At 44.6% G+C, this 12,099-nt stretch overlaps 1 protein-coding gene across 2 annotated transcripts in view; it reads left to right on the top strand.

The window, feature by feature from the left end:
* The window catches only part of ATP7A (ATPase copper transporting alpha), a 30,856-nt gene extending 26,998 nt beyond the window's left edge, over positions 1 to 3,858 (top strand). For both annotated transcript variants that reach the window (XM_055817997.1, XM_055817998.1), the window contains exon 23: positions 3 to 3,858. In XM_055817997.1, the coding sequence (XP_055673972.1) occupies positions 3 to 279 (277 nt within the window). In that variant the 3' untranslated portion in view covers positions 280 to 3,858. The remainder of the gene's footprint in view (positions 1 to 2) is intronic.
* The last annotated feature ends 8,241 nt before the right edge of the window (positions 3,859 to 12,099 follow it).

Consider the following 12,099-nt stretch of genomic DNA (forward strand, 5'->3'; position numbering starts at 1 on the left):
AGGTACCAGAAACCAAGTTCTGAGAAACTCGAGGTCCGGGCCCGTGGCCAAATGAGGCACAAGAGCCCGTCGGAAATCAGTGTCCGCATTGGAATTGATGAGATGGGGACGGGCTCTCCTAAACTGAGCTTAATGGATCGGATCATCAATTACAGTAGAGCCTCTATAAATTCTCTCTTCTCAGACAAGCGCTCGGTGAACAGCGTTGTTCTTAACGAACCAGACAAGCATTCACTCTTGGTGGGAGATTTTGGAGAGGATGATGACACGGCATTATGAAAGACTCGCCCCTCCCCTCCCACTCTTGCTAAGCAAAAAAAAACCCAACCAAAACAGCTGTCTAGAAGTCTGTGTATGCACTGAGCATTTCTGGAGGTCTTTTCAGGTGTACTACTTTTAGTGTGGAAAGCTGGTTTTCCAGTGACTTTCCAGGGTCTTTGTTGGTTTTTTTTTAACTAGACTTACCAAAAAAAATGGTGCGGGGGCTGTTATTGCTCACACGCAGGCCTGTGTTACCATTCCATGAAGCTTGCAGTATAGCTTTTTTTTTGGCCAGATGTCAGAATACAGTTAAGGAAACTAAGGAACCAGAAACTTTTTTCCCAGCCTTATCACAGACTGCTTTGTGCATTGCCAGGTTTAGTACTGTGTTAAAAAATTACAAATTACTGCATCTGCAAAATACTGGAAAAATACTGGAGGTTCTGCATTTGCAGATAGATGTGCCTTACTTCAGAACTTCCAGGACCCCTCGTTTCCATAGCCCGCCTTCTACCAGTAATGGTTCCTCTCAAACGCCTTTTCTTTTTAAAACACCTGGTTCCAGCTTTTCACACTCCTAGCTTCAAAGCATCTCGCTGTTTGTGATCTGGATTCCTGCGGGGCAGAGGTAACTGAGAGGTTTGGGGTTTGCTTTCCAGCGTCGTACTCACTTTTAACTCTGTGCATCCGAGCCCCGCTACACTCCCAAGGTCGCCTGCTGGAAGGTGGAATAGGTTGGGAGGTTTGCTTGTTCCCAGCCTCACCTAAGCCAAAAACTCCTGCAACGTCCGAATGCAATGTGAATGGGTATTAGTGGGAACTTTTCGCTTTTAAGAAGGCAACAACGTAGGTAGTGCTCACTAATGGTCTACCAGCACTCCTTAAATGAAGCAGGGTAGTTTGGACCAGTGCCACGCAGACTGCCTTTAAAATCTTTGCAGTTCAGTCTTTGCAGATATCTAACACCATCAAAGGGTTCATGATGTGTGAGATACTGCACTGACATCAGTTGCTTGTGAAGGTAAGTGTCTGTAAACCAGGAATGGTCCAGAATCCACTCCATAGATTGATCCAGACCTCCTTTGCTTGGGATGTTCAGATCCAGGCTTTGTGAATTAAGACAGTCTTCATTTGTTACTGAAATGAAGTATCAAAATGCAAATTTTAATTGTTAATATTAAAAATATTCTCAGTGAGAAAAAGGTGGTCATCACCCTGTAACTTGCTACCTGTTTCTTACTTAACAAATCTTGTTCTTTGAATTCTCTGCTGAGATGGCTTTAGGAAGCGATTGCTGGGGTGAATAATATTGAATTACATGATGAGATACAGTCCGTGGTGTAAACGTGTAATTCCAGGTTGTGCTTGTAAAGAAGTACTCACTTCAGAGTGCAATAAAGAGATCTCTGTAATGTTTCTAGTCTTTAACTTGAAGTCTGATGTCAGCGCATAGATTATGTGTGTAAAAAAAGTTGTAAGTAAATAGCTTTTGCATTTTATCTGAGAACTACCAGGAAAATACCAGTGTACGGAAACCGAAGAGCTGTGCTATGGAACATGCTGTTAGTAAATCAGTACACTTCTTACACTGCTGTGAGGAGAACAACATAACTTGTTGCTGCCGCTAGTTTAAGAAACAAAGTATTTCTGTTGCAGGATTTAGGTTCTTAATATCTCTACGTGAATATAGATATTTTTTAAAATTAGATTATAGCTATATGTATGTATTGTAGTGTTAAGAAATCCTGAGATATGTTACTGTAAAGCCATTCCGTAAGATGTTTTTCTGTTTTCAGCAACAAAGCTGTTTTTACAAGGCAGATATTACCTAAAAACTGTTTGTATTGTGATGAGGTTTTAGTGCTTTGCAACAATGCAAACTGTTCCCAAAGATCTCCATTTCCCTGTTTATCCACGCTCATTCTCAGTGTTGTTCTTGGCAAGATTCTGCAAATGAAAGGGGAATATTCTCCGTATTTTCATCGGGATTGTGCTCGTGGGCGGTCTTAAGTTGTGAAGACACAAGGCAGATCCTAGCGTGTTTTCAGACGGGAGTTTTACCGCTGCAGGTGCTGGTGTGGCACGTCAATGATGGGCATCATGCTCTTACCACAGGAAACAGAGGAGTAACTTAGGATTAAATTCCTGGCTGGTAAATAATGTGTCATGAAGACTTTGTTAAATTATTTCCGAATATGTTTTCAGAGCGCTTTGACCTTTTGTCATCCAAACTGTACATAGGTTGACTGTTTACAGTGGAGTGTTGGCTTTATCACTAGCTTTTTTCCAGTAGACATGTTTTTCTAGGCTCTTCCATTTTCTGTGAAACCCAGTTATTTGATCCAGTTAGATCAAAATAAGGCTACTTTGCAAAACCAGGACCCTTAAGAGGCACAGAGATGATTATTGGGGAATAAGGAACAGTAAAATGCTGGCTGAGAGGGAACGGGCTGGCAGCTTGTAAGTACAGCCAGAGGATCAAGCTGTAGGAGGAGGACGTACCTACGGATCAGGATCAGCGTTAGCCCAAGAGCAGGCGGGTGTGAGGTGGCTGTGATAAATCTGGGCACGGACTGAGATGGAGCTTTTTAACTCGAGCAGCTGTTGGGTTCTGGAACAGTTTCTGTTAGAGCAAGCATGGGTGGAAAGCAGATCGCTGTTGTGTTTCTGAGGAGTATGAAGTGATGCCAGAACAGCAGCGGTCCAGGCTTACTGACCCAGGAAGCCCCTTTCAATCCAGTTTTCCTCTGTAGGAAGAACTGTCTGAGATTTGTCTTTTGAACTTGAATTTAGTACATGGTATGTTTGAGTACTGTGTAGCTCATCAAGAAATTCAGAGTCCAGATCTTTGAAAACAGGTTGCCTGTCCAACACCCCCCCCCCCCAAGGGTGTGATACTGACTTACAGAATGTTCATCTTGTGATTAAAATACTATAAAAGGTGCTTTATGTTGAAGAACCAAAAATCTTCCAGTTTGAATGTACAATGCAAGTGAAATAAAGTGGGAGCTAAATTTCCCAAATGTGAATGTTTTGATATGTAAATATGTTACTCATGTTGGAAACAGTTTGGATTCAGAAACCCAAAATATCACTTGGAAACACAGAGTTACAAATGCAATTGTATTACTAGTTTGTCTATTGTATTGTTTTCTGTAACTATTATTTATAAAACCTGTGCTCTATTTAAAAAACAAAGTACATATGCTCTGCTCAAGGCTTTAAAAATTGCTCTTTGAATCTTACCAATAAACTTTTAAAAGAGTAGATACTCAAAATTTTATACAAAAAAAAAAATGTGAAGGTGACAAAACACAATAGAAGCAAGCATCTTTATTTATTAAAAAGTATGTTTAATTTTTTTTGCTTACAACTTCCAATGAAATGTTTCAAACAAAATCTTTTTTATTGAGTTCTGGTATGAGGAATGGAGAAATGAATGCTGGTGTGGAATGTTGATTTAGTGCTGTTACATTTCCTCACACCTAGAAACCTGTAGCCTCATACTTCCTTTTCTTTTAAGACTGTGCCTCCATCATCATAATGGCAATTGTAAGCTATATAATAAAAATATAATGTCCAAATACTGTTTTAAATAGTGTTCTTCGGTCTCCTTTAAATGTTTCTTTCGCTGACTTACCAGGTTCTACTGCCAGCTGTGCAGGATGTGCCCCCGTCCCTTGGGCACGCTCTCAGTTCAGAGGGCAGGCACGGCACCACGCACGGCACCGGCACTGCGGGGACGCGGGACATCCCGGCCCGAGGATGAAGTGTGCTCTGCAGGGGGGAGGGCCCCGGGAGCAGCTTTGTACGGCACTCGTCCTTCCCCTGCCCCATGTAAGAGTGCGCTGGGTGAACGGGGAGAGGCAAAGCCACTGTTGTTTTTTCTTGTTCAGCAAAAGGCTGAGGATCAGGGTTTCTTAGTGTGTTTCCAGCGCTGCTACACTGCATGACCTCGAGCGGGACATTCAGCCCCACCTGGAGCTGTAGGGCTGTTGGCAAGTGGTGGGGGTGAGAGGTGGGAATTGCGGAGTAGCCATCGTGTGAAGAGCACTCCTCTGTTACGGATCCGTGGAGTAGCTGAGGCTGGAGAAGACTGCTGGAGGTCACGTAGTTGAAACCTGCCGGAGCCGGTCACCCAGGCCTGAGATTTTTAATATCTCCACAACCTCTTTGGGCAGTCTTTTTCCAGTCGTCAATCACCCTCACAGTAAAAAAGTGTTATCTTGGGATGAAATGTCCTCCGTTCCCATTTGTGCCCGTTGCCTCTTGTTCTTTCACCGGGCGCTGCTGGGAAGGGGCTGGCTAAGCGCAGAGGTGCAGGCAGTCACTCCTTGTCCTGGAGGAAAGTGCCAAGTATGAAGCGGTGGGGAAAGTTCCATGTGAGTGCTCCTATGTTCTCATGGGGATGGCCAGGCTCCCATCTCCAAAATAATCATTTGGGTCAAAATCTAGCACAGATCTCCTGCCAAAGCCTAGGTCCTATCCTGAATGGTGCTGGAAGCAATGAGGAAGAGCAGCAGCAGCTGCTCCCCTTCTTGGCCTGGTTAGAAGAGGTCCTGGCAGCCTGGCTGGAGCCCGGGTTGTGGTCTCTGATGGCCAGTGCATCTCCAGAGGGCCTTTCTGCCTTCATTTGGTCAGGATAGAAAAAAGTGCAAAGCCTGTCCTCCTTTAAGCTGTTTTTCTCATTTTCATTTTCAAAAAACAACCCCGCTCTGTGCAAAATGCTCTGTGCAAAACACTCCCTGTGCTTGCCAGGCTGCCCCTCCACCATGCCTTATGCCGGTTCGCGGGCAGATCGGCCAGGCTGGCCTCTGGAATTCTGCGGTGCCGTTTTTACTGTATGGCCAGAAGAGAAGAGTGCCTTTTTGATCTTTCTGGATTGCTTGGGCTGGGATCCCACAGAAATCTGCTTTCTCCTGGGACCTCAGCTCACCTCTGCCCAGTGCTGGGTTGGTCTCGCTGGGAGGTGAGGGGGAGCTTGGAGTGCGATGCTGCAGGGTGAGGACCTCCCCTTGCGTGTCCTCCTCCAGCGCCCGGGATGAGTCCCTGCTGGGCTGGAGCTGGGTGGGAAGATCCTGCTGTCAGCGGGGAAGAGCCCCCGAGACCGCGCTGTGGGGGTGTGCGAACGGTGAGGTGGATCCCTGAGCTCGCTGTAAATAAGCGCAGCATGGCAGATCCCAGCCGCTGTACGGACACGCTTAGTGGCCACTGATTCTAGGCAGAATGAGTCTGTCTTCACTAGCTCTGCTGTTGTGCAGAAGGTTTAAGTCTGCATCCAAGGCTTTCCAAGATGAAGAATTTTCCTTTCAATTAAGACACAGCCCTGTAATTTCATCATCTTGGACTGACTCTCCTAGTGTGCCCAAACAGGTGTGGAAACTGTAGCACTTGTGGCTTTGAAAACACAGGCTTGTGGCACAGAAATAGTAACCAAAATATTTAGGTTCGTTTAATTTAGGCCTTCAGTTATTTTGGGTTAAGAGAGCGTGTGAACCTTCTTGTTTCAAATTAAACAGTCTTTTTTTGGCTATGACTGAATTAAAAGCAAAAAAATTGCTAGAACGCTTTTTTTGTGTATATATCCAGCTACGGTTTTGCAGCAGATTTTAGTGAAGTGGATCAGAAGCACCTTGGTGTGCAGCCTCAGGCTTCTGTCGCTGCACAGGACGGATGCAGTGCCTGCTGCGTAACTTGGGCAGGGAGGTCTGCCTGAAGCTGTAGTGAGTCCCCAGGGCACAGAACACGGCTCTGCTCAGCGCAAGATCAAACATCTGTTTTCTAACACCTTTCGGTTTTCAGCAGTTTTACAGTCACGAGGCTAAAATGGAACAAAATGGACTCTATCAATGAAAGTGGATCTTGAGATCTGGAAATATCTTTATCTTTTTGAATCTGATAGAGAACAGCTTGTTTTCATGAGTCAGTCCAGACTGGCCGAGCTAGCCTGCAGTGTCAGGGTAAGGTATCACGCATCAGCAAACCTGGCCTTTATACCTGCTGCCCAGAACACAGCCGTATCTCCAGATTATCTGGTGTCACCAATGGGGTTACTGATCTTCCACAACTGAAAGCCTTTCGTCTAACACACTAGAGCATTTCCCTTACAAGCTGTACTTCCCAGATTCCAGCATCTTGGCAAGAGAAATACATGCATCAAGTTAGTTACCCTGATGTGCAGCTGCGCAACGTCTCTGAACAGAAAATCCACCAGTTTAACACATCTGGATCTTAAGGGTATCTCAGAAGGTTCCACAGTTTCAGGGAGGATCACTGATTAATCTGGAGGACCCTGACCTGGATTCATTGAAACATCTTATTTATAACAACGTGTATTTTAAAAAAATCAATCAAACAAATCCCAAAACTCAGATGCTCGTTAAGGTGCCAGGAATCCCCAAATCCTGTGTCAAGGGTTCTTGGGAACAAGGTGCGGTACAAAAATCTCTGCATTCATCTGGCCAACAGGTATCATCTGTGATTCAGGTAATGGACAAGTTTAATAGATGAAATTTCTAATTCTGTAAGACTCTCCTGGAATTTGAAAATGTCAGATTTCAGGGAAGGCGAGGCAAGTCAGTGATGTTTCCAAAGTGAAAATAGAGTTGCCACAGTAAATTCTCTTGCAAGCCGCTGATTTCAGTTTTACGGTAGCTCACACAGGTGTTCACCACAGCACCTCATATCCCGTGGTGGTGGCAAGCACTTGTGAGAGAGTGAGCAGAGCTTTCACATTCACTCGTACTGTTCTGGTAGTAAGAAATAAAAAATTAAGTTAAACTATTTGGATTAAATATGGGTTCGTTTTACCCTGTATGAAATCAGTGGAGCAAGCATCAGTTTCTGGAGCTCTGATGGAAAATGATATAGTAGATAATAGTAGGGTTAATGTTATTCTAAAACGTATTTTCTTCTGTGGTATTACAGAAGCACATGGAAATCCCACACCCCAGCAGCCTCCCGTAGCCAGCTACTCCGCTGGTTCGTATCGGAGCCTCTGCAGCTGCTGCCTGAAACATCCTGCTCTCAGGCTTGGAGTCCATTTTAGCAGCACACAGTTCCTGCATAGATTTTTATTATTATTTTCCACTCCCTAGGTGCTTTCCTTTTAATACAGCTACATGATCTTAAGAGGCTCTTTCCTCATCTCTCCAGAACAGTTTGAAAGCCCTAAAGGTCAAGCTTTGATTCAAGAATCAGCATCTGTCACAATACCAGAGCTGTGCTACTGGCAATGCTGGGGGGGTTTCCTTCCAGGTGACTGGATCACTTTGGTAGCTGTGAATTTATATAATGTCTGCTAAGTCATGAATGAAAACCGCTGAAGAAGTAAGACACTTTTTTTTTGTATCCCATTAAACACCTTAAGGCGAGTTTGTGAGCTCATGCCCACATACATGCTTGGCTGCAAGAAAAAGGAGACGCTGTGTACGGAGTGGGGTTCTTCAGCATTTTCAGCTTAACCCTCCATCCAGTTTTATAGTAGGACAGACCTGAAGCCCTTCATTCCCTGCTAATCACAGAAATGAGATTGCATACAATCATTTGCCAACCTGCTGACGTTAGGCAGGTGATGGGAGCAGCCAGGAGACATACATGTTTATTCTCTGGCTGCAGCGGTGCTGGGAGTTTGGAATTTTGCCTACGCTTCAGGCAGTTGTCTCCCCAGTGCCAGACTGATGACTCAAACTCCATATCCCAGTACATCGTTCGAAGGAAGAGCTGGGAAAGATTACAACAGACAAAGCTAGAGCTGGTGAGAACATACGGGATTTGTGTTCATGCAAACTTTAATCTTCAGAGCAGTAGTCAGTTTGTGGGTATAAATCTCAATATTTTTGCCTAATTTGTCCTTACCTAGCTGGTAATGCTCGCAGTGCAGCAGTGCGTCACGATCACATACGGAGGCAGAGGCCCTCCCTCGCTTTGCAGGGCAGAGACGTTTGCCAGCAGGTAACTCCACCTTTTACTTAGGATAAAAAGGTGGAAGCTAACCTCATGCATGCACACTGTGAGAAACTACACGGCATTTCTTTAAGTCTTTGAGAGTTCCACAGAGCCACGGCTGGCTGACAGTTTACAGAGTATGTAAACGAATGTTCCTGCTGTAAAATGCTGGAGTTCAAAGCAGGTACGGTCACTGCAGAGGTGACTCGGTAGCCATTCATGGTGAGTGCGGATGACCTCTCCTCTGTCCAGAGGCCCAACCTGCAGGAGCAGCACAGCACTCCGAGGAGCTTCTTCCCGTTGACAGTTTCAGAAGATAAAAGCCGAGCAGAACTGAATCTGTGCCGCTTCCTGTCCCCTCTATTTTTTACTTGGCGCTGGGATGGCTGTCCAGTGGGGTGTCACCTCGGCAGCCTGCCTACCCCAGAGCACTCGAACCTGGGTTTGTGCTGTGAGAAACTGCCCTCGTTAAGGAGGTATGAGAGAAACCGAGGAGAAAAAGACAAGATCTGATTATTCTTTCACAAGAACTGATTATTCCTTCAGCGCTCAATGGTTTGGGAACCAAGCAAATTACAAATGAACGAAGCAGACTTCTAAGTTCCAAAGTTTAAAATAAGCACAATTCAAGAAAAACATTTAAACATGATAAAGCAAAAACCCTATGAATGGGTCAGGCAACCTGAAATAGGGAAAGAGCATAGAAAGAGCACCTGGCAGATTTTTGGGGAGGAATTTTCCTGCTGAGAGGCAGAAAAATCTTTCCATTGCACCTTTCAGGCATCGTGAAACCATTGGTTCAGTATCGGTAGAGCTTTAACATTTCCCACTGAGTTCTTACCCACCTTGCCTGGAGAGCCCTGCTTCTTAAACACTCCAAAACCAGCATCCGTTTCGCAAAAGGTGGGGATGCTGCGGTGGCTCCTGGGCTGGGAGGAGGCAGGGGGGCAGGTGCTCCAAACCACTCTCACCTCTGGTTTATTCTAGTCGCTGAAAGCACAGTTCAGTGGCAAATCTATTAGGAGGGTGTAATTGGGGACTTGTCTTTTTATTAGTTGGTGATTATTGTTAGACTAATTTGTTATGCATTTTTTAAGTAGGCAGTATTAAAAGTCTAAAGCAAAAGACAGGAGATGATTGCATTAAAACAGATAAATATGCAGTTAAGATAGATGATGGCAGTATGCCTGATATTTATATTGAATATGAAAATACATGCCCCCAAACACCATCAGCTTTGATTATCCAAGAAAATCTGTATTACAAATCAATTCCATAAGTTTTAAATAATAAATTAAAAACAACACAACAAACTGTTGTATTAAAACTTCATAGTGAAATACGTGATATGTGTGTAAAAGCCTTTTAATATAAATGGTCTTGCTCAAGACTCATTCAGTGATGCTTTATTTCTGAAATGTAGGCATATGAGGTTGAGAGTCAGCATTTGTGGAGGGGGGGCAGGGGGGAAGGGAAAAAAAAACATTTCTCAGTCTCCCTCCTGAACTTCTTCCATCTCTCTCAAGAATGCTCTCATATCTTTCTTACAAGATACTTGTGGTTGAGTATTACACTATGCAAAGTGAAAAGAAACCTTAGAACCTGTGCTGAAGCGTGGCTTTAGGTGGGAGCTTAAAATGCAGAGGGGTGGTTATAAAAGCAGGAAGTTTCTGAAGACTGGAACATATGCTACAGATGAAGATGCAGATTACTGGTCTCCAAACCACAGCCATTCAGCTTGATTCTTATAAACGTGCACAGCAAGTGATCTGTCCAAACTTGCCACGATTCCATTCCGTTTGGCTAGACGAAGCAGGCAGGACCGTACAGGCAAGCACTATGTCAGTCTAAAGTACAGCTTTGGTTTTGTATTCCTAGAAATCACTTCCTAGGACGGTCACAGGTCTAACACCAGACCCTCGTTCTTTTTGTTACCAGCCCTTTGCCCTGCTGGCTTTGTTGTACTGGTTAATTTAAAAGTAAAGGTTTTGAACTGTTTGCAAGGGCTTTTTTCTTTAAATATTTGCAATACGTTCTAAATATTTCACAACAGGAGGGAAGGACAGAAAGGTGACTCGAGCATGGGAATGAACTTTGAGTCTCAAACACGTGTCTGTAATTCTTCCCCTTTCTTCGTATCCTCTTTATAAAGCACAAATGCTGGTGCCCTGGCTGTATCCCATCTGGAATTATGTTCTGCCACTGCAATTTCTCATCTGCCATCCTCCCTGTTCCCCTACTTCATGTTCTTCCCCAAGAAAAATGGAGAAAAAGCAAGCAAGCATAAAGCTAAAGTAAGGCTTGTGAACTATGGCTACAGTTCTGCCCAAAGCAATGATGTATGTAAGAGCACCAAGCTTCTAATTTCAGCTGACTACACACTTCCTATATAATACTCTACTAGCCTTTTAGATGGATATAGTTGTAGTTGAGTTAGCCCTACTGAGTAGAATGTTCTTCGTCATTTTTATTTATTTATTCTTATTTATAGCTTGCTTAGTCCTTTAGTCCTGAGTGCCGCCTTCTAACTGGGGATTAGCAAGTGTCCCACTGTCCCCTCTCCTCAGTCAGCTGTGGTATTGAGCTGCCTTCCACCTTCCACTACTGTGGGTGCTCAAGTCACCGTGTTCATGCCACTTCCCGTGGCGTTTCTCCTTCATGCCTTTTTACCCCTAGGAGGCGGCATGCAAGCTTTCTGAAATAAAGCCTTGTGCTAATGAATGAATCCATTTACAGGGGAAAGTAAATAGGTGCTGCAAGGATGCGGTTGTAGACTGCAGCTGAAAAAGGCCTTCCTTTCTGAGTCAGCATCAAGGAATTTAACTGTTGCCTTTGAAGAAAGCAGTACAGCACAAAGAAGAACAGGGAGAAGGAAACAGATTGATTTTAGAGCAGTTAGTTACAGCTCTTCTGGATCTGGAGTACTCCTTCCTTACCTTACCCGGAGTCCCTTTAGTGTGAGCCATTTGATCACCTGCTATCAGTTGTGCCTCAGGCTCTGTGGTAAAAGCAGCTCTTACAGCTGTCCTTGTGTGCAGGCGATCCCCACTCCCGAGAGGGCTCTTTTGCTGAACAAACCCTGGAAAAGGATCCAAAAATGGAGCACTCCCAGGCGCTGGGAAGGCTGGATTCAGGACCAGTTTAGGATTTGACTCAGGCTTTGGTGAATGTTGCATTAGCACCAACACTTTGACATCCCTGCCCACTGGTGGTCCTGCGAGTGTGGCCAGGGGTCCTCTGGTTTACAAGGACCCCACTGGCTACTGCAAGTTCAGGGCTGGTTTACTAATTCACAGGACGGACCCTTGGATACACTTCAGATTCACTCGGCAGTCAATATTGACACCATTACTGTACCTAATTTGATTTGAACCCTGCTTGTATGACTTATAGCTACAGATGATGAACTACCACGACACACACTGATAAACTAAAGTGATGTGTGCCTACTCTTCTCATCCTAATAGGTGACTGCCTAATTGGTGATTTCACACCACCTATTAGTTTGTTCCCAGATGAATTATTTCAGCTTTTGTTGCTGTTGGGATTGCCATGTAACTTGGGTAAATTGATGGCTCTAACCTATCCTGGAGGCCCAGCCATGCTTCCCCAAGCCTTCTGATAAGTCGTGCAGGAGGATGCTCCCGCTTTTCTGCCCCAGAGCCCATGCAGGGTGGACCCTTTCAGCCATGTGCGAGCAATGCACTGGTTTGGCTCTTTACTTATCTTTGCATTTTGTTTCTTGTAAGTGCATGCTGTTTTTTTCCTGTTTTGCCCGCATTTCACTTGCCTGTTACAGGCTATTCCTCTGAGTTTGCCCTTTCCTGTCAGCAAAGATTTTGTCAGGCGCTCAGCTTGTCATCACAGTTTTCTCAGCAATATCTGCATCAT

Source organism: Falco peregrinus, chromosome 13 (assembly GCF_023634155.1).
Source record: "Falco peregrinus isolate bFalPer1 chromosome 13, bFalPer1.pri, whole genome shotgun sequence".
Lineage (NCBI taxonomy): Eukaryota > Metazoa > Chordata > Aves > Falconiformes > Falconidae > Falco > Falco peregrinus.